The sequence below is a fragment of the Oncorhynchus mykiss genome, chromosome 15, assembly GCF_013265735.2.
Source record: "Oncorhynchus mykiss isolate Arlee chromosome 15, USDA_OmykA_1.1, whole genome shotgun sequence".
Classification (NCBI taxonomy): Eukaryota; Metazoa; Chordata; class Actinopteri; order Salmoniformes; family Salmonidae; genus Oncorhynchus; species Oncorhynchus mykiss.
The window spans coordinates 81,078,327-81,102,037 of NC_048579.1; the positions used below are offsets into that span (position 1 = coordinate 81,078,327).

At 50.2% G+C, this 23,711-nt stretch overlaps 1 protein-coding gene across 2 annotated transcripts; it reads left to right on the forward strand.

The window, feature by feature from the left end:
• Positions 1-286: 286 nt before the first annotated feature.
• Positions 287-22,998, forward strand: LOC110515350 (probable G-protein coupled receptor 19). Of its 2 annotated transcripts, XM_036945519.1 has the most exons (3): positions 287-1,263; positions 1,360-1,542; positions 21,562-22,998. In XM_036945519.1, the coding sequence occupies exon 3, from the start codon at positions 21,592-21,594 to the stop codon at positions 22,882-22,884; it is 1,293 nt and encodes a 430-aa protein (XP_036801414.1). In that variant the 5' UTR covers positions 287-1,263; positions 1,360-1,542; positions 21,562-21,591; the 3' UTR covers positions 22,885-22,998. The 2 variants fall into 2 exon arrangements, with proteins under 2 accessions (XP_036801414.1, XP_036801413.1); XM_036945518.1 differs by lacking the exon at positions 287-1,263 and having other exon boundaries at positions 1,305-1,542.
• The last annotated feature ends 713 nt before the right edge of the window (positions 22,999-23,711 follow it).

Sequence of the window (23,711 nt, forward strand, 5' to 3'; positions counted from 1 at the left end):
ATCTGTTGACTCGGGGTAGAGGTATGGCTCTGCCTGCTTTACATATCTGTTGACTCAGGGTAGAGGTATGGCTCTGCCTGCTTTACATATCTGTTGACTCAGGATATAGGTATGGCTCTGCCTGCTTTACATATCTGTTGATTCAGGGTAGAGGTATGGCTCTGCCTGCTTTACATATCTGTTGACTCAGGATAGAGGTATGGCTCTGCCTGCTTTACATATCTGTTGACTCAGGATAGAGGTATGGCTCTGTCTGCTTTACATATATGTTGACTCAGAGTAGAGGTATGGCTCTGCCTGCTTTACATATCTGTTGACTCAGGGTAGAGGTATGGCTCTGCCTGCTTTACATATCTGTTGACTCAGGATAGAGGTATGGCTCTGCCTGCTTTACATATCTGTTGACTCAGGGAAGAGGTATGGCTCTGCCTGCTTTACATATCTGTTGACTCTCCTTTTGGGTAGGGCCCTGGGGTCTCCTTTTGGGTAGAGTCCTGGGGTCTCCTTTTGGGTAGGGCCCTGGGGTCTCCTTTTGGGTAGGGCCCTGGGGTCTCCTTTTGGGTAGGGCCCTGGGGTCTCCTTTTGGGTAGAGTCCTGGGGTTTCCTTTTGGGTAGGGCCCTGGGGTCTCCTTTTGGGTAGAGTCCTGGGGTCTCCTTTTGGGTAGGAGCAGGGTTCTTCCAAATCCTCTCCTCACCCCCTTCAGCTTCACTGATTGGAAGAGACTTGACAGGTGAAGTGAATATGGTGGTAGATCATCATTAAGGTGGCCTTCACCTGGGCACTTCTGTCAGATCAGTAGTGAAGGAGGAGACATCATTATTTAGAGATTTGACAAAGATCCTGTGTTGTTCACAGATTAGTCCTAGTCTATTCTGGTGTTTGACACAGATCCTGTGTTCTTCACAGATTAGTCCTAGTCTATTCTGGTGTTTGACAAAGATCCTGTGTTGTTCACAGATTAGTCCTAGTCTATTCTGGTGTTTGACAAAGATCCTGTGTTCTTCACAGATTAATCCTAGTCTATTCTGGTGTTTGACAAAGATCCTGTGTTTCTTCACAGATTAGTCCTAGTCTATTCTGGTGTTTGACACAGATCCTGTGTTGTTCACAGATTAGTCCTAGTCTATTCTGGTGTTTGACACAGATCCTGTGTTGTTCACAGATTAGTTCTAGTCTATTCTGCTGTTTCTAACTTTCTATCTGTATTATCCTAGTGGGCACGTGATCATCACACCATGTGACCGTCTCCATTGAAAGAAAAGGTATTGATTTAATTATATTGCCCCCCTCCCCTCCTCTCCTCTCCTCTCCTCTCCCGCGACATTTTGTCTCGTTCCTAAGCAGTTTCCACTTTCCAGGAATGCCGCAGTTGTCACGAAGAGGAAGAGGCTGTTATTGTTAACGGTTGGAACCGAACCGAACGGACGTGATTCAGATGAAGAACCGGGGCGATCCTCCGCAGCACAATATCCGTTAGATTGACGGAATAATACGGAGTTAGACACAGAACGTAAAATGCGACCGTTATTACCGTGAGACAGGTACGTGACTGATGATTATTTTAACAGTTACCCGGGTAGACCTGGCAGAACGTTTCGACATCATGAGCATTTCAGACCAAGCTGATAATAATTAGGAAGATTCAGAATGGGTTTATAATTTTGCCTAAACGTTGTCCTTGATTACATGAATGTGTCCATCACAATATTCTTTATTTAATTTTTCACCTTTATTTAACCAGGTAGGCTAGTTGAGAACAAGTTCTCATTTACAACTGCAACCCGGCCGAGATAAAGCAAAGCAGTTCGACACATACAACAACACAGAGTTACACATGGAGTAAAACAAACACAGTCAATAACACAGTAGAAAAAGACTATATGTAGTATGTGCAAATGAGGTAGGATAAGGGAGGTAAAGGCAAAACAAGGCCATGGTGGCGAAGTAACTACAATATAGCAAGTAAAACACTGGAATGGTAGGATGTGCAGAAGATGAGATGGGATGTGTTGAGTCTGTGTGCGTCCGTCCGAGTGAGATGTAATATCTCAGTGCCATAGATGTTATTCAAATTCAACGGGCATCAATAATATACATCTGTGAAATATATGAGCTGTAGCTTTTGTCTCCGGTCACAGAACATTCGCACAACGTTTGCGCTACAAAACAAACCGGTGTCTGTCTGGTTGTTTGGAAAGGGCTTGCTGCGTGTTGTTTTTTCTTTTGTCGTGTATTGTCCTGGAAGTCTATGGTTTTGTCAGGTTGTATGTTGATAGGCTATTATTCTGAAACGGAATATCACGAGACATGTTATCCTGTCCCGCCTGCTGTGTGGAGGCTGCTAAGCTGTCAGGGAACAGCAGAACTCATGTAGGCTAGATGATGCTGTTGGTGGTATGGAGTAGATCAGTCATGGTACTCTGTCCATCTACCTGCTGCTAATGGTGGTATGGAGTAGATCAGTCATGGTACTCTGTCCATCTACCTGCTGCTAATGGTGGTATGGAGTAGATCAGTCATGGTACTCTGTCCATCTACCTGCTGCTAATGGTGGTATGGAGTAGATCAGTCATGATACTCTGTCCATCTACGTGTTGCTAATAGTGCTAATGGTGGTATGGAGTAGATCAGTCATGATACTCTGTCCATCTACGTGTTGCTAATAGTGCTGTTGGTGGTATGGAGTAGATCAGTCATGATACTCTGTCCATCTACGTGTTGCTAATAGTGCTGTTGGTGGTATGGAGTAGATCAGTCATGGTACTCTGTCCATCTACGTGTTGCTAATAGTGCTGTTGGTGGTATGGAGTAGATCAGTCATGATACTCTGTCCATCTACCTGCTGCTAATGGTGGTATGGAGTAGATCAGTCATGATACTCTGTCCATCTACCTGACACTGGTCTGTTGTGGTGTTGACACTGGTCTGTCATGGTGTTGTGGTGTTGACACTGGTCTGTCATGGTGTTGACACTGGTCTGTCACGGTGTTGACACTGGTCTGTCACGGTGTCATGGTGTTGTGTTGTGGTGTTGACACTGGTCTGCAACGGTGTTGTGGTGTTGACACTGGTCTGTCACGGTGTCATGGTGTTGTGGTGTGGTGTTGTGGTGTTGACACTGGTCTGTTGTGGTGTTGACACTGGTCTGTCATGGTGTTGTGGTGTTGACACTGGTCTGTCATGGTGTTGACACTGGTCTGTCACGGTGTTGACACTGGTCTGTCACGGTGTCATGGTGTTGTGGTGTTGTGGTGTTGACACTGGTCTGTTGTGGTGTTGACACTGGTCTGTCACGGTGTCATGGTGTTGACACTGGTCTGTTGTGGTGTCATGGTGTTGACACTGTCTGTTGTGGTGTTGTGGTGTTGACCCTGGTCTGTTGTGGTGTCATGGTGTTGACACTGGTCTGTCACGGTGTTAACACTGGTCTGTCACGGTGTTGTGGTGTTGACACTGGTCTGTTGTGGTGTCATGGTGTTATGGTGTTGACACTGGTCTGTCACGGTGTCATGGTGTTGTGGTGTTGACACTGGTCTGTTGTGGTGTTGTGGTGTTGACACTGGTCTGTCATGGTGTTGTGGTGTTGACACTGGTCTGTCGTGGTGTTGTGGTGTTGACACTGGTCTGTCGTGGTGTTGTGGTGTTGACACTGCTCTGTTGTGGTGTTGTGGGGTTGACACTGGTCTGTCATGGTGTTGTGGTGTTAACACTGGTCTGTCATGGTGTTGTGGTGTTGACACTGGTCTGTCGTGGTGTTGTGGGGTTGACACTGGTCTGTCGTGGTGTTGTGGTGTTGACACTGCTCTGTTGTGGTGTTGTGGGGTTGACACTGGTCTGTCATGGTGTTGTGGTGTTGACACTGGTCTGTCATGGTGTTGACACTGGTCTGTCGTGGTGTTGTGGTGTTGACACTGGTCTGTCGTGGTGTTGTGGTGTGGACACTGCTCTGTTGTGGTGTTGTGGTGTTGACACTGGTCTGTCATGGTGTTGTGGTGTTGACACTGGTCTGTCATGGTGTTGACACTGGTCTGTCATGGTGTTGACACTGGTCTGTTGTGGTGTTGTGGTGTTGACACTGGTCTGTCATGGTGTTGTGGTGTTGACACTGGTCTGTCATGGTGTTGTGGTGTTGACACTGGTCTGTCATGGTGTTGTGGTGTTGACACTGGTCTGTCATGGTGTTGACACTGGTCTGTTGTGGTGTTGTGGTGTTGACACTGGTCTGTCGTGGTGTTGTGGTGTTGACACTGGTCTGTCATGGTGTTGTGGTGTTGACACTGGTCTGTCGTGGTGTTGTGGTGTGGACACTGGTCTGTCGTGGTGTTGTGGTGTGGACACTGCTCTGTTGTGGTGCTGTGTTGATACGGTGTCGTGTTGTCCTCTCTCCAGCCCAGAAACACTGTAAACTGTATATCTTTCAGCAGCAGCAGCTGGCTTGTTGAGGTTCAGGCATCTCTCTCATCAGGCTGTGTGTGTGGATGTCAGGGCTGACTCAGGCGATGGTTGCCAAGGGAATAGAGGGTATGAAGGTAGAGAGAGGAGAGCCACTACAGTAAACATGAGATGTGTGATAAGCACAAAGCTGCTGCTGTCCTCTGGGTCTGGGCTGGCTATAACCTACCTCAACCTCAACACATAAACCTGTCCCCTGGGTCTGGGCTGGCTATAACCTACCTCAACACATAAACCTGTCCCCTGGGTCTGGGCTGGCTATAACCTACCTCAACCTCAACACATAAACCTGTCCCCTGGGTCTGGGTTGGCTAACCTACCTCAACACATAAACCTGTCCCCTGGGTCTGGGCTGGCTATAACCTACCTCAACCTCAACACATAAACCTGTCCCCTGGGTTTGGGCTGGCTAACCTACCTCAACACATAAACCTGTCCCCTGGGTCTGGGCTGGCTATAACCTACCTCAACCTCAACACATAAACCTGTCCCCTGGGTCTGGGCTGGCTATAACCTACCTCAACACATAAACCTGTCCCCTGGGTCTGGGCTGGCTATAACCTACCTCAACCTCAACACATAAACCTGTCCCCTGGGTCTGGGCTGGCTAACCTACCTCAACACATAAACCTGTCCCCTGGGTCTGGGCTGGCTATAACCTACCTCAACCTCAACACATAAACCTGTCCTCTGGGTTTGGGCTGGCTATAACCTACCTCAACCTCAACACATAAACCTGTCCCCTGGGTCTGGGTTGGCTATAACCTACCTCAACACATAAACCTGTCCCCTGGGTCTGGGCTGGCTAACCTACCTCAACCTCAACACATAAACCTGTCCTCTGGGTTTGGGCTGGCTATAACCTACCTCAACCTCAACACATAAACCTGTCCCCTGGTTCTGGGCTGGCTATAACCTACCTCAACCTCAACACATAAACCTGTCCCCTGGGTTTGGGCTGGCTATAACCTACCTCAACACATAAACCTGTCCCCTGGGTTTGGGCTGGCTAACCTACCTCAACACATAAACCTGTCCCCTGGGTCTGGGCTGGCTATAACCTACCTCAACACATAAACCTGTCCCCTGGGTTTGGGCTGGCTAACCTACCTCAACACATAAACCTGTCCCCTGGGTCTGGGCAGGATATAACCTACCTCAACCTCAACACATAAACCTGTCCCCTGGGTCTGGGCTGGCTATAACCTACCTCAACCTCAACACATAAACCTGTCCCCTGGGTCTGGGCTGGCTATAACCTACCTCAACCTCAACACATAAACCTGTCCCCTGGGTCTGGGCTGGCTAACCTACCTCAACACATAAACCTGTCCCCTGGGTCTGGGCTGGCTATAACCTACCTCAACCTCAACACATAAACCTGTCCCCTGGGTCTGGGCTGGCTATAACCTACCTCAACACATAAACCTGTCCCCTGGGTTTGGGCTGGCTAACCTACCTCAACACATAAACCTGTCCTCTGGGTCTGGGTTGGCTAACCTACCTCAACACATAAACCTGTCCCCTGGATCTGGGTTGGCTAACCTACCTCAACACATAAACCTGTCCTCTGGGTCTGGGCTGGCTAACCTACCTCAACCTCAACACATAAACCTGTCCCCTGGGTTTGGGCTGGCTATAACCTACCTCAACCTCAACACATAAACCTGTCCCCTGGGTCTGGGCTGGCTATAACCTACCTCAACCTCAACACATACACCTGTCCCCTGGGTCTGGGCTGGCTATAACCTACCTCAACCTCAACACATAAACCTGTCCCCTGGGTCTGGGCTGGCTATAACCTACCTCAACCTCAACACATAAACCTGTCCCCTGGGTCTGGGCTGGCTATAACCTACCTCAACACATAAACCTGTCCCCTGGGTCTGGGCTGGCTATAACCTACCTCAACCTCAACACATAAACCTGTCCCCTGGGTCTGGGCTGGATATAACCTACCTCAACCTCAACACATAAACCTGTCCCCTGGGTCTGGGCTGGCTATAACCTACCTCAACCTCAACACATAAACCTGTCCCCTGGGTCTGGGCTGGATATAACCTACCTCAACCTCAACACATAAACCTGTCCCCTGGGTCTGGGCTGGCTATAACCTACCTCAACACATAAACCTGTCCCCTGGGTCTGGGCTGGCTATAACCTACCTCAACCTCAACACATAAACCTGTCCCCTGGGTCTGGGCTGGCTATAACCTACCTCAACACATAAACCTGTCCCCTGGGTCTGGGCTGGCTATAACCTACCTCAACCTCAACACATAAACCTGTCCCCTGGGTCTGGGCTGGCTATAACCTACCTCAACCTCAACACATAAACCTGTCCCCTGGGTCTGGGCTGGCTATAACCTACCTCAACCTCAACACATAAACCTGTCCCCTGGTTCTGGGCTGGCTATAACCTACCTCAACCTTTATACATAAACCTGTCCCCTGGTTCTGGGCAGGATATAACCTACCTCAACCTCAACACATAAACCTGTCCCCTGGGTCTGGGCTGGCTATAACCTACCTCAACACATAAACCTGTCCCCTGGGTCTGGGCAGGATATAACCTACCTCAACCTCAACACATAAACCTGTCCCCTGGGTCTGGGCTGGCTATAACCTACCTCAACCTCAACACATAAACCTGTCCCCTGGGTCTGGGCTGGCTATAACCTACCTCAACACATAAACCTGTCCCCTGGGTCTGGGTTGGCTATAACCTACCTCAACCTCAACACATAAACCTGTCCCCTGGGTCTGGGCTGGCTATAACCTACCTCAACACATAAACCTGTCCCCTGGGTCTGGGCTGGCTATAACCTACCTCAACACATAAACCTGTCCTCTGGGTCTGGGCTGGCTATAACCTACCTCAACCTCAACACATAAACCTGTCCCCTGGGTCTGGGCTGGCTATAACCTACCTCAACCTCAACACATACACCTGTCCCCTGGGTCTGGGCTGGCTATAACCTACCTCAACCTCAACACATAAACCTGTCCCCTGGGTCTGGGCTGGCTATAACCTACCTCAACCTCAACACATAAACCTGTCCCCTGGGTCTGGGCTGGCTATAACCTACCTCAACCTCAACACATAAACCTGTCCTCTGGGTCTGGGCTGGATATAACCTACCTCAACCTCAACACATAAACCTGTCCCCTGGGTCTGGGCTGGCTATAACCTACCTCAACACATAAACCTGTCCCCTGGGTCTGGGCTGGCTATAACCTACCTCAACCTCAACACATAAACCTGTCCTCTGGGTCTGGGCTGGCTATAACCTACCTCAACCTCAACACATAAACCTGTCCCCTGGGTCTGGGCTGGCTATAACCTACCTCAACCTCAACACATAAACCTGTCCCCTGGGTCTGGGCTGGCTATAACCTACCTCAACACATAAACCTGTCCTCTGGGTCTGGGCTGGATATAACCTACCTCAACACATAAACCTGTCCCCTGGGTCTGGGCTGGCTATAACCTACCTCAACCTCAACACATAAACCTGTCCCCTGGGTCTGGGCAGGATATAACCTACCTCAACACATAAACCTGTCCCCTGGGTCTGGGCTGGATATAACCTACCTCAACCTCAACACATAAACCTGTCCCCTGGGTCTGGGCTGGCTATAACCTACCTCAACCTCAACACATAAACCTGTCCCCTGGGTCTGGGCTGGCTATAACCTACCTCAACACATAAACCTGTCCCCTGGGTCTGGGCTGGCTATAACCTACCTCAACCTCAACACATAAACCTGTCCCCTGGGTCTGGGCTGGATATAACCTACCTCAACACATAAACCTGTCCCCTGGGTCTGGGCTGGCTATAACCTACCTCAACCTCAACACATAAACCTGTCCCCTGGGTCTGGGCTGGCTATAACCTACCTCAACACATAAACCTGTCCTCTGGGTCTGGGTTGGCTATAACCTACCTCAACCTTTATACATAAACCTGTCCCCTGGGTCTGGGCTGGCTATAACCTACCTCAACCTCAACACATAAACCTGTCCTCTGGGTCTGGGCTGGATATAACCTACCTCAACCTCAACACATAAACCTGTCCTCTGGGTCTGGGCTGGCTATAACCTACCTCAACCTCAACACATAAACCTGTCCTCTGGGTCTGGGCTGGCTATAACCTACCTCAACCTCAACACATAAACCTGTCCCCTGGGTCTGGGCTGGATATAACCTACCTCAACCTCAACACATAAACCTGTCCCCTGGGTCTGGGCTGGCTATAACCTACCTCAACACATAAACCTGTCCTCTGGGTCTGGGCTGGCTATAACCTACCTCAACCTCAACACATAAACCTGTCCCCTGGGTCTGGGCTGGCTATAACCTACCTCAACCTCAACACATAAACCTGTCCCCTGGGTCTGGGCTGGCTAACCTACCTCAACCTCAACACATAAACCTGTCCCCTGGGTCTGGGCAGGATATAACCTACCTCAACACATAAACCTGTCCCCTGGGTCTGGGCTGGCTATAACCTACCTCAACACATACACCTGTCCTCTGGGTCTGGGCTGGATATAACCTACCTCAACCTCAACACATAAACCTGTCCCCTGGGTCTGGGTTGGCTAACCTACCTCAACACATAAACCTGTCCCCTGGGTCTGGGCTGGCTAACCTACCTCAACCTCAACACATAAACCTGTCCTCTGGGTCTGGGCTGGATATAACCTACCTCAACCTCAACACATAAACCTGTCCCCTGGGTCTGGGCTGGATATAACCTACCTCAACACATAAACCTGTCCCCTGGGTCTGGGCTGGATATAACCTACCTCAACCTCAACACATAAACCTGTCCTCTGGGTCTGGGTTGGCTATAACCTACCTCAACACATAAACCTGTCCTCTGGGTCTGGGCTGGCTATAACCTACCTCAACCTCAACACATAAACCTGTCCCCTGGGTCTGGGCTGGATATAACCTACCTCAACACATAAACCTGTCCCCTGGGTCTGGGCTGGCTATAACCTACCTCAACACATAAACCTGTCCCCTGGGTCTGGGCTGGCTATAACCTACCTCAACCTCAACACATAAACCTGTCCCCTGGGTCTGGGCTGGCTATAACCTACCTCAACACATAAACCTGTCCTCTGGGTCTGGGCTGGCTATAACCTACCTCAACCTCAACACATAAACCTGTCCCCTGGGTCTGGGCTGGCTATAACCTACCTCAACACATAAACCTGTCCCCTGGGTCTGGGCTGGCTATAACCTACCTCAACCTCAACACATAAACCTGTCCCCTGGGTCTGGGCTGGCTATAACCTACCTCAACCTCAACACATAAACCTGTCCCCTGGGTCTGGGCTGGCTATAACCTACCTCAACCTCAACACATAAACCTGTCCCCTGGGTCTGGGCTGGATATAACCTACCTCAACACATAAACCTGTCCCCTGGGTCTGGGCTGGCTATAACCTACCTCAACACATAAACCTGTCCCCTGGGTCTGGGCTGGCTATAACCTACCTCAACACATAAACCTGTCCCCTGGGTCTGGGCAGGATATAACCTACCTCAACACATAAACCTGTCCCCTGGGTCTAGGCTGGCTATAACCTACCTCAACACATAAACCTGTCCCCTGGGTCTGGGCTGGCTATAACCTACCTCAACCTCAACACATAAACCTGTCCCCTGGGTCTGGGCTGGATATAACCTACCTCAACACATAAACCTGTCCCCTGGGTCTGGGCTGGCTATAACCTACCTCAACACATAAACCTGTCCCCTGGGTCTGGGCTGGCTATAACCTACCTCAACACATAAACCTGTCCCCTGGGTCTGGGCTGGCTAACCTACCTCAACACATAAACCTGTCCCCTGGGTCTGGGCTGGATATAACCTACCTCAACACATAAACCTGTCCCCTGGGTCTGGGCTGGATATAACCTACCTCAACACATAAACCTGTCCCCTGGGTCTGGGCTGGCTAACCTACCTCAACACATAAACCTGTCCCCTGGGTCTGGGCTGGCTATAACCTACCTCAACCTCAACACATAAACCTGTCCTCTGGGTCTGGGCTGGATATAACCTACCTCAACCTCAACACATAAACCTGTCCCCTGGGTCTGGGCTGGCTATAACCTACCTCAACACATAAACCTGTCCCCTGGGTCTGGGCTGGATATAACCTACCTCAACACATAAACCTGTCCCCTGGGTCTGGGCTGGATATAACCTACCTCAACCTCAACACATAAACCTGTCCCCTGGGTCTGGGCTGGCTATAACCTACCTCAACACATAAACCTGTCCCCTGGGTCTGGGCTGGATATAACCTACCTCAACCTCAACACATAAACCTGTCCCCTGGGTCTGGGCTGGATATAACCTACCTCAACACATAAACCTGTCCCCTGGGTCTGGGCTGGCTAACCTACCTCAACCTCAACACATAAACCTGTCCCCTGGGTCTGGGCTGGATATAACCTACCTCAACACATAAACCTGTCCCCTGGGTCTGGGTTGGCTATAACCTACCTCAACCTCAACACATAAACCTGTCCCCTGGGTCTGGGCTGGCTATAACCTACCTCAACACATAAACCTGTCCCCTGGGTCTGGGCTGGCTAACCTACCTCAACCTCAACACATAAACCTGTCCCCTGGGTCTGGGTTGGCTAACCTACCTCAACACATAAACCTGTCCCCTGGGTCTGGGCTGGCTAACCTACCTCAACACATAAACCTGTCCCCTGGGTCTGGGCTGGCTATAACCTACCTCAACCTCAACACATAAACCTGTCCCCTGGGTCTGGGCTGGCTATAACCTACCTCAACCTCAACACATAAACCTGTCCCCTGGGTCTGGGCTGGCTAACCTACCTCAACACATAAACCTGTCCCCTGGGTCTGGGCTGGATATAACCTACCTCAACCTCAACACATAAACCTGTCCTCTGGGTCTGGGCTGGCTATAACCTACCTCAACCTCAACACATAAACCTGTCCCCTGGGTCTGGGTTGGCTATAACCTACCTCAACACATAAACCTGTCCCCTGGGTCTGGGCTGGCTATAACCTACCTCAACCTCAACACATAAACCTGTCCCCTGGGTCTGGGCAGGATATAACCTACCTCAACACATAAACCTGTCCCCTGGGTCTGGGCTGGATATAACCTACCTCAACCTCAACACATAAACCTGTCCCCTGGGTCTGGGCTGGCTATAACCTACCTCAACCTCAACACATAAACCTGTCCCCTGGGTCTGGGCTGGCTATAACCTACCTCAACACATAAACCTGTCCCCTGGGTCTGGGCTGGCTATAACCTACCTCAACCTCAACACATAAACCTGTCCCCTGGGTCTGGGCTGGATATAACCTACCTCAACACATAAACCTGTCCCCTGGGTCTGGGCTGGCTATAACCTACCTCAACCTCAACACATAAACCTGTCCCCTGGGTCTGGGCTGGCTATAACCTACCTCAACACATAAACCTGTCCTCTGGGTCTGGGTTGGCTATAACCTACCTCAACCTTTATACATAAACCTGTCCCCTGGGTCTGGGCTGGCTATAACCTACCTCAACCTCAACACATAAACCTGTCCTCTGGGTCTGGGCTGGATATAACCTACCTCAACCTCAACACATAAACCTGTCCTCTGGGTCTGGGCTGGCTATAACCTACCTCAACCTCAACACATAAACCTGTCCTCTGGGTCTGGGCTGGCTATAACCTACCTCAACCTCAACACATAAACCTGTCCCCTGGGTCTGGGCTGGATATAACCTACCTCAACCTCAACACATAAACCTGTCCCCTGGGTCTGGGCTGGCTATAACCTACCTCAACACATAAACCTGTCCTCTGGGTCTGGGCTGGCTATAACCTACCTCAACCTCAACACATAAACCTGTCCCCTGGGTCTGGGCTGGCTATAACCTACCTCAACCTCAACACATAAACCTGTCCCCTGGGTCTGGGCTGGCTAACCTACCTCAACCTCAACACATAAACCTGTCCCCTGGGTCTGGGCAGGATATAACCTACCTCAACACATAAACCTGTCCCCTGGGTCTGGGCTGGCTATAACCTACCTCAACACATACACCTGTCCTCTGGGTCTGGGCTGGATATAACCTACCTCAACCTCAACACATAAACCTGTCCCCTGGGTCTGGGTTGGCTAACCTACCTCAACACATAAACCTGTCCCCTGGGTCTGGGCTGGCTAACCTACCTCAACCTCAACACATAAACCTGTCCTCTGGGTCTGGGCTGGATATAACCTACCTCAACCTCAACACATAAACCTGTCCCCTGGGTCTGGGCTGGATATAACCTACCTCAACACATAAACCTGTCCCCTGGGTCTGGGCTGGATATAACCTACCTCAACCTCAACACATAAACCTGTCCTCTGGGTCTGGGTTGGCTATAACCTACCTCAACACATAAACCTGTCCTCTGGGTCTGGGCTGGCTATAACCTACCTCAACCTCAACACATAAACCTGTCCCCTGGGTCTGGGCTGGATATAACCTACCTCAACACATAAACCTGTCCCCTGGGTCTGGGCTGGCTATAACCTACCTCAACACATAAACCTGTCCCCTGGGTCTGGGCTGGCTATAACCTACCTCAACCTCAACACATAAACCTGTCCCCTGGGTCTGGGCTGGCTATAACCTACCTCAACACATAAACCTGTCCTCTGGGTCTGGGCTGGCTATAACCTACCTCAACCTCAACACATAAACCTGTCCCCTGGGTCTGGGCTGGCTATAACCTACCTCAACACATAAACCTGTCCCCTGGGTCTGGGCTGGCTATAACCTACCTCAACACATAAACCTGTCCCCTGGGTCTAGGCTGGCTATAACCTACCTCAACCTCAACACATAAACCTGTCCCCTGGGTCTGGGCTGGATATAACCTACCTCAACCTCAACACATAAACCTGTCCCCTGGGTCTGGGCTGGCTATAACCTACCTCAACCTCAACACATAAACCTGTCCCCTGGGTCTGGGCTGGATATAACCTACCTCAACACATAAACCTGTCCCCTGGGTCTGGGCTGGATATAACCTACCTCAACCTCAACACATAAACCTGTCCCCTGGGTCTGGGCTGGCTATAACCTACCTCAACACATAAACCTGTCCCCTGGGTCTGGGCTGGCTATAACCTACCTCAACACATAAACCTGTCCCCTGGGTCTGGGCAGGATATAACCTACCTCAACACATAAACCTGTCCCCTGGGTCTAGGCTGGCTATAACCTACCTCAACACATAAACCTGTCCCCTGGGTCTGGGCTGGCTATAACCTACCTCAACCTCAACACATAAACCTGTCCCCTGGGTCTGGGCTGGATATAACCTACCTCAACACATAAACCTGTCCCCTGGGTCTGGGCTGGCTATAACCTACCTCAACACATAAACCTGTCCCCTGGGTCTGGGCTGGCTAACCTACCTCAACACATAAACCTGTCCCCTGGGTCTGGGCTGGATATAACCTACCTCAACACATAAACCTGTCCCCTGGGTCTGGGCTGGCTAACCTACCTCAACACATAAACCTGTCCCCTGGGTCTGGGCTGGCTATAACCTACCTCAACCTCAACACATAAACCTGTCCTCTGGGTCTGGGCTGGATATAACCTACCTCAACCTCAACACATAAACCTGTCCCCTGGGTCTGGGCTGGCTATAACCTACCTCAACACATAAACCTGTCCCCTGGGTCTGGGCTGGATATAACCTACCTCAACACATAAACCTGTCCCCTGGGTCTGGGCTGGATATAACCTACCTCAACCTCAACACATAAACCTGTCCCCTGGGTCTGGGCTGGCTATAACCTACCTCAACCTCAACACATAAACCTGTCCCCTGGGTCTGGGCTGGATATAACCTACCTCAACACATAAACCTGTCCCCTGGGTCTGGGCTGGCTAACCTACCTCAACCTCAACACATAAACCTGTCCCCTGGGTCTGGGCTGGATATAACCTACCTCAACACATAAACCTGTCCCCTGGGTCTGGGCTGGCTATAACCTACCTCAACCTCAACACATAAACCTGTCCCCTGGGTCTGGGCTGGCTATAACCTACCTCAACCTCAACACATAAACCTGTCCCCTGGGTCTGGGCTGGCTATAACCTACCTCAACACATAAACCTGTCCCCTGGGTCTGGGTTGGCTATAACCTACCTCAACCTCAACACATAAACCTGTCCCCTGGGTCTGGGCTGGCTATAACCTACCTCAACACATAAACCTGTCCCCTGGGTCTGGGCTGGCTAACCTACCTCAACCTCAACACATAAACCTGTCCCCTGGGTCTGGGTTGGCTAACCTACCTCAACACATAAACCTGTCCCCTGGGTCTGGGCTGGCTAACCTACCTCAACACATAAACCTGTCCCCTGGGTCTGGGCTGGCTATAACCTACCTCAACCTCAACACATAAACCTGTCCCCTGGGTCTGGGCTGGCTATAACCTACCTCAACCTCAACACATAAACCTGTCCCCTGGGTCTGGGCTGGCTAACCTACCTCAACACATAAACCTGTCCCCTGGGTCTGGGCTGGATATAACCTACCTCAACCTCAACACATAAACCTGTCCTCTGGGTCTGGGCTGGCTATAACCTACCTCAACCTCAACACATAAACCTGTCCCCTGGGTCTGGGTTGGCTATAACCTACCTCAACACATAAACCTGTCCCCTGGGTCTGGGCTGGCTATAACCTACCTCAACCTCAACACATAAACCTGTCCCCTGGGTCTGGGCAGGATATAACCTACCTCAACACATAAACCTGTCCCCTGGGTCTGGGCTGGCTATAACCTACCTCAACCTCAACACATAAACCTGTCCCCTGGGTCTGGGCTGGCTAACCTACCTCAACACATAAACCTGTCCCCTGGGTCTGGGCTGGATATAACCTACCTCAACCTCAACACATAAACCTGTCCTCTGGGTCTGGGCTGGCTATAACCTACCTCAACCTCAACACATAAACCTGTCCCCTGGGTCTGGGCAGGATATAACCTACCTCAACCTCAACACATAAACCTGTCCCCTGGGTCTGGGTTGGCTATAACCTACCTCAGTCTCCACACATAATCACCTCCACACATAATCATCTCCCCTAAATTACATCAGCCTCCACACATAATCCCCTCCACACATTACCCTCTATCCTAGAGTACATCAGCCTCCACACATAATCCCCTCCCCTAGAGTACCTCAGCCTCCACACATAATCCCCTCCACACATTACCCTCTATCCTAGAGTACCTCAGTCTTCACACATAATCCCCTCCCCTAGATTACCTCAGCCTCCACACATAATCGCCTCCCCTAGAGTACCTCAGCCTCCACACATAATCCCCTCCCCTAGATTACCTCAGCCTCCACACATAATCCCCTCCCCTAGAGTACCTCAGCCTCCACACATAATCCCCTCCCCTAAATTACCTCAGCCTCCACACATAATCCCCTCCCCTAAATTACCTCAGCCTCCACACATAATCCGCTCCCCTAGAGTACCTCAGCCTCCACACATAATCCCCTCCCCTAAATTACCTCAGCCTCCACACATAATCCCCTCCCCTAGAGTACCTCAGCCTCCACACATAATCCCCTCCCCTAAATTACCTCAGCCTCCACACATAATCCCCTCCCCTAGAGTACCTCAGCCTCCACACATAATTCCCTCCCCTAGATTACCTCAGCCTCCACACATAATCCCCTCCCCTAGAGTACCTCAGCCTCCACACATAATCCCCTCCCCTAAATTACCTCAGCCTCCACACATAATCCCCTCCCCTAGAGTACCTCAGCCTCCACACATAATCCCCTCCCCTAAATTACCTCAGCCTCCACACATAATCCCCTCCCCTAGAGTACCTCAACCTCCACACATAATTCCCTCCCCTAGATTACCTCAGCCTCCACACATAATCCCCTCCCCTAGAGTACCTCAGCCTCCACACATAATCCCCTCCCCTAAATTACCTCAGCCTCCACACATAATCCCCTCCCCTAGAGTACCTCAGCCTCCACACATAATCCCCTCCACACATCACCCTCTCTCCTAGAGTACCTCAGTCTTCACACATAATCCCCTCCCCTAAATTACCTCAGCCTCCACACATAATCCCCTCCCCTAGAGTACCTCAGCCTCCACACATAATCCCCTCCACACATCACCCTCTCTCCTAGAGTACCTCAGTCTTCACACATAATCCCCTCCACACATCACCCTCTCTCCTAGAGTACCTCAGTCTTCACACATAATCCCCTCCCATAGAATACCTCAGTCTCCACACATAATCCCCTCCCCTAGAGTACCTCAGCCTCCACAGACCCTTAATGATTATCCCTAGAGCGACTCAGGACCCCACAGACTCCTGCTTATTGCCTCTGTGTAACCTGCTGTCCCCTGGGGTGGTTTGGCTCAGCTTTGTCTCTTGGAGTGACTAATGAATAGGTTTGTCTCTTCAGCAGTTACTGCTCCTCGGGGCAGGTTGTTGATATTCTACTGAGACTATATAAACCATTAACAAGAGGCTGTGGTTGTTTAAGACATCCCCTCAACACAGTTCCTCTATCATCCCCTCAACACAGTCCCTCTATCACCCATTAAGACACCCCCTCAACACAGTTCCTCTATCACCCATTAAGACATCCCCTCAACACAGTCCCTCTATCACCCATTAAGACACCCCCTCAACACAGTTCCTCAATCACCCCCTCAACACAGTCCCTCTATCACCCATTAAGCCACCCCCTCAACACAGCTCCTCTATCACCCATTAAGCCACCCCCTCAACACAGCTCCTCTATCACCCATTAAGCCACCCCCTCAACACAGCTCCTCTATCACCCATTAAGCCACCCCCTCAACAGAGTTTCTCTATCACCCATTAAGCCACCCCCTCAACACAGTCCCTCTATCACCCATTAAGCCTCTCACTGTGAGATATAGAGTGTTCTGCTTGTTTGGCCACAGAGTGCTAGAGCCCCTCGTAGAGCCCCTCACAGAGCCCCTCACAGAGCCCCTCACAGAGCCCCTCGAAGAGCCCCTCAAAGAGCCCCTCACAGAGCCCCTCGTAGAGCCCCTCGCAGAGCCCCTCGTAGAGCCCCATCATAGAGCCCCATCATAGAGCCCCATCATAGAGCCCCATCATAGAGCCTCATCATAGAGCCTCATCATAGAGCCCCATCATAGAGCCCCATCACAGAGCCCCATCACAGAGCCCCATCACAGAGCCAGCTAGAATAGGACTGATCTCTCTTCAGGACTGATCTCTCCTCAGGACTGATCTCTCCTCTGGTTAGAATAGGACTGATCTCTCCTCAGGTTAGAATAGGACTGATCTCTCCTCAGGACTGATCTCTCCTCAGGTTAGAATAGGACTGATCTCTCCTCAGGTTAGAATAGGACTGGTCTCTCCTCAATTTAGAATAGGACTGATCTCTCATCAGAACTGATCTCTCCTCGGGTTAGAAAATAACTGATCTCTCCTCAGGTTGGGATAGGACTGATCTCTCCTCAGGACTGATCCCTCCTCAGGTTAGAATAGGACTGATCTCTCCTCAGAATTGATCTCTCCTCAGGTTAGAATAGGACTGATCTCTCCTCTAGTTAGAATAGGACTGATCTCTCCTCAGAATTGATCTCTCCTCAGGTTATAATAGGACTGATCTCTCCTCTAGTTAGAATAGGACTGATCTCTCCTCAGGTTAGAATAGGACTGATCTCTCCTCAGGTAAGAATAGGACTTATCTTTCCTCAGGACTGATCTCTCCTCAGGACTGATCTCTCCTCTGGTTAGAATAGGACTGATCTCCCCTCAGGTTAGAATAGGACTGATCTCTCCTCAGGACTGATCTCTCCTCAGGACTGATCTCTCCTCAGGTTAGAATAGGACTGATATCTGCTCAGGACTGATCTCTCCTCAGGTTAGAATAGGACTGATCTCTCCTCTGGACTGATCTGTCCTCAGGTTAGAATAGGACTGGTCTCTCCTCAGGTTAGAATAGGACTGATCTCTCCTCAGAACTGATCTCTCCTCGGGTTATAATAGGACTGATCTCTCCTCAGGACTGATCTCTCCTCAGGTTAGAATAGGACTGATCTCTCCTCAGGTTAGAATAGGACTGGTCCCTCCTCAATTTAGAATAGGACTGATCTCTCATCAGAACTGATCTCTCCTCGGGTTATAATAGGACTGATCTCTCAGGTTAGAATCGGACGGGTCTTTCCTCAGGTTAGAATAGGACTGATCTCTCCTCAGGACTGATCTCTCCTCAGGTTAGAATAGGACTGATCTCTCCTCAGGTTAGAATAGGACTGATCTCTCCTCAGGTTAGAATAGGACTGATCTCTCCTCAGGACTGATCTCTCCTCGGGTTAGAAAAGGACTGATCTCTCCTCAGGTTGGGATAGGACTGATCTCTCCTCAGGTTAGAATAGGACTGATCTCTCCTCAGGACTGATCTCTCCTCAGGTTAGAATAGGACTGATCTCTCCTCAGAATTAATCTCTCTTCAGGTTAGAATAGGACTGATCTATCCTCTAGTTAGAATAGGACTGATCTCTTCTCAGGTTACAATAGGACTGATCTCTCCTCAGGTTAGAATAGGACTGATCTCTCCTCAGGTTAGAATAGGACTGATCTCTCCTCAGGTTAGAATAGGACTGATCTCTCCTCAGGTTAAAATAGGACTTATCTTTCCTCAGGACTGATCTCTCCTCAGGACTGATCTCTCCTCTGGTTAGAATAGGACTGATCTCTCCTCAGGTTAGAATAGGACTGATATCTGCTCAGGACTGATCTCTCCTCAGGTTAGAATAGGACTGATCTCTCCTCAGGACTGATCTCTCCTCAGGTTAGAATAGGACTGATCTCTCCTCTGGACGGATCTATCCTCAGGTTAGAATAGGACTGATCTCTCCTCAGGTTAGAATAGGACTGGTCTCTCCTCAGGTTAGAATAGGACTGATCTCTCCTCAGAACTGATCTCTCCTCGGGTTAGAATAGGACTGATCTCTCCTCAGGTTAGAATAGGACTGATCTCTCCTCAGGTTAGAATAGGACTGATCTCTCCTCAGGTTAGAATAGGACTGATCCATCCTCAGGTTAGAATTAGGACTGATCTCTCCTCAGGTTGGGATAGGACTGATCTCTCCTCAGGTTAGAATAGGACTGATCTCTCCTCAGGACTGATCTCTCCTCAGGTTAGAATAGGACTGATCTCCCTTCAGGACTGATCTCTCCTCAGGTTAGAATAGGACTGATATCTGCTCATGTTAGAATAGGACTGATTTCTCCTCAGGTTAGAATAGGACTGATCTCTCCTCAGGACTGATCTCTCCTCAGGTTATAATAGGACTGATCTCTCCTCAGAATTGATCTCTCCTCAGGTTAGAATAGGACTGATCTCTCCTCTAGTTAGAATAGGACTGATCTCTCCTCAGGTTACAATAGGACTGATCTCTCCTGAGGTTAGAATAGGACTGATCTCTCCTCGGGTTATAATAGGACTGATCTCTCCTCAGGACTGATCTCTCCTCAGGTTAGAATAGGACTGATCTCTCCTTATGTTAGAATAGGACTGATCTCTCCTCAGGACTGATCTCTCCTCAGGACTGATCTCTCCTCAGGTTATAATAGGACTGATCTCTCCTCAGGACTGATCTCTCCTCAGGTTAGAATAGGACTGATCTCTCCTCAGGACTGATCTCTCCTCAGGTTAGAATAGGACTGATCTCTCCTCAGGTTAGAATAGGACTGATCTCTCCTCAGGTTAGAATAGGACTGATATCTGCTCAGGACTGATCTCTCCTCAGGTTAGAATAGGACTGATCTCTCCTCAGGACTGATCTCTCCTCAGGTTAGAATAGGACTGATCTCTCCTCGGGTTAGAATAGGACTGATCTCTCCTCAGGACTGATCTCTCCTCAGGTTAGAATAGGACTGATCTCTCCTTAGGTTAGAATAGGACTGATCTCTCCTCAGGACTGATCTCTCCTCAGGACTGATCTCTCCTCAGGTTATAATAGGACTGATCTCTCCTCAGGACTGATCTCTCCTCAGGTTAGAATAGGACTGATCTCTCCTCAGGACTGATCTCTCCTCAGGTTAGAATAGGACTGATCTCTCCTCAGGTTAGAATAGGACTGATCTCTCCTCAGGTTGGAATAGGACTGATATCTGCTCAGGACTGATCTCTCCTCGGGTTAGAATAGGGACTGATCTCTCCTCAGAATTGATCTCTCCTCAGGTTAGAATAGGACTGATCTCTCCTCAGGACTGATCTCTCCTCAGGTTAGAATAGGACTGATCTCTCCTCAGGACTGATCTCTCCTCAGGTTAGAATAGGACTGATCTCTCCTCAGGTTAGAATATCCTCTGAGAAGAGGTTACAGAGCTTTCATGCTGGACAATATGAAGACTGGTACTCAGTGGATTTGCCCCGAACATAACACTTTGTATCCAGCACATAAAGTTAATTTCTTCAACAAACATTTTTCAGTTTTTCTTTAGTTCCTTATTGCAACAGGAAGAATGTTTTGTAATATGTGTTATTCTGTACAGGCTTCCTTCTTTTCACTCTGTCATTTAGGTTAGTATTGTGGACTACAACTACAATGTTGTTGATCCATCCTCAGAGTGCCACTGACATTAAACTCTGTAACTGTTTTAAAGTCACCATTGGCCTCATGTTGAGCGGTTTCCTGAGTTAAGAACGTATTTAGGCTCCTTGACATAACAGAGAGGTTGAATACTTATTGACTCGATACATTTCAGCTTTTCAGTTTTAATTGACATTATGGGGTATTGTGTGTAGGTCAGTGACACAACTCTGGATTTGATCCATTCTAATCCATGTTTTAACTCGCAACAAAATGTGTAAAAAGTCCCGGGGTGTGAATCCTTTCTGAAGGCATCTTATTTCCATGAACGTCCTCTTCCATACAGGTATATATCATATACAATGCAGATGCTATTATTTATTACCTACTGTTTAGTACGTCTCCTCCATCTCACAACATCTTGTTTGTGTGTTTGTCTCCGCAGGTCTCCTGTGGTGCTGTTCCCGGTAGCGGCATGGTCTACGCCCAATCAACAGACACCATCAAGCCCTCCCTCCTGCCCCTCCTCTCCCCCTCCTTTACCCTCCCCATGACCTTTAACCTCTCAGACAGGGGCAACACCAGTTCAGCGACACCCTCCATCTGGAACCACGACGCCCTCTCCTCCTCCTCTTCCTCCTCCGGCCTCCAGAACACCACCCAGGTGTGGTATGAACTCACCCCAGCGGAGGTGGCTGTTCTGGGGCTGGTGTTCAGTCTCCTGTGGTTGGTGTCCATCCTGGGTAATGTTCTAGTGTGTATAGTGATCCACCGTAGCAGAAGGAGTCAGTCCACTACGAACTACTTTGTGGTGTCCATGGCCTGTGCCGACCTGTTGCTGTCCCTGGGCTGTGCTCCCTTCATCCTCCTCCAGGTGACCTGCGGGGGCTGGCCTCTCAGCGCTGCCGCCTGTAAGGCTGTCCGTTACCTGCAGCACCTGTGTCCTGGTGTCCAGGTGTATGTTCTGCTGTCCATCTGTGTGGACCGGTTCTACACCATTGTGTACCCACTGAGCTTCAAGGTGTCCAGGGAGAAAGCGAAGAGGATGATTCTGGCCTCCTGGATGTTGGACGCCGCTTTCGTCTCTCCCTGTCTTTTCTTCTACGGCTCGGAGGCGGGGGACGGGGGAGGGCACTGTGACTTCTTCCTGCCGGCGGGAAGCTGGGATGGCGTTCTGTATGGTTCCGTCCACCTGCTCCTGGGGTTCCTGGTCCCAGCTGTCCTCATCGTGTGGTTCTACCAGCGTGTGGTCCACTACATCTGGAGGATCGGCGCCGACGGACACACGGTCAGGAGAACCATGAACATCGTCCCCAGGACTAAAGTGAAGACCATCAAGATGTTTCTCATGCTGAACGTGGTGTTCCTCCTCACCTGGACTCCCTTCTACGTGGTCCAGGTGTGGCACCCTAGTGAGGCCCCGGGCCCCAGCAGACAGGGGGCTCTGGTGTTCTGCTGTGTGGTCTGGGTGTCGTTCAGCTCCGCCGCCTCGAAACCCTCGCTCTATTCCGTCTACAACGCTAACTTCAGACGCGGCATGAGGGAGACCTTCTGCACGTCCTCTATGAAGTGTTACCGTAGCAACGCCTACACCATCACCGCCAGCTCCCGCATGGCCAAGAGTAACTACGTGGGCGTGGTGGATATCCCCGTGGCGACCAAGACGACGCTCACCAAAGACTCCGTCTACGACACGTTTGACCGCGAGGCCAAGGAGAAGAAGCTGGCCTGGCCAATCAGAGCCAACCCTCCCAACACCTTCGTCTGACGGGAGGGGAGGGAGACGGGGTTTAACTATCAATCAGAGCCGACCCTCCCAACACCTTCGTCTGACGGGAGGGGAGGGAGACGGGGTTTAACTATCAATCAGAGCCGACCCTCCCAACACCTTCGTCTGACGGGAGGAGAGGGAGACGGGGTTTAACTATCAATCAGAGCTGACCCTCCCAACAACCTTCGTCTGACGGGAGGAGAGGGAGACAGGGTTTAACTATCAATCAGAGCCGACCCTCCCAACAACCTTCGTCTGACGAGAGGGGAGGGAGACAGGGTTTAACTATCGATGCTTCATTTATGAGGATGATGTGTATTGTTGTAGAGGACAGTATCTGGGGTGCTGAAACACCGTCTTTAGTGGAACAGATGAGACCTGACGCTGACTTGCAGAGAGAGGGAAGGTGTTCACATTGTGTTGAATCAGCAGCTGGATTCCACATCTGTCTGCTACAGTCTGTTAACATGTCTATAGTTCTGAATCCCCTGTCTGTCTGCTAACATGTCTATGGTTCTGAATCCCCTGTCTGTCTGCTACAGTCTGTTAACATGTCTATGGTTCTGAATCCCCTGTCTGTCTGCTACAGTCTGTTAACATGTCTATGGTTCTGAATCCCCTGTCTGTCTGCTAACATGTCTATGGTTCTGAATCCCCTGTCTGTCTGCTACAGCCTGTTAACATGTCTATGGTTCTGAGTCCCCTGTCTGTCTGTTAACATGTCTATGGTTCTGAATCCCCTGTCTGTCTGCTACAGCCTGTTAACATGTCTATGGTTCTGAATCCCCTGTCTGTCTGTTAACATGTCTATGGTTCTGAATCCC

Excerpts from the sequence above, each read along its gene's own strand:
- LOC110515350 (XM_036945519.1), top strand. The coding sequence starts at position 21,592 with ATGGTCTACGCCCAATCAACAGACACCATCAAGCCCTCCCTCCTGCCC.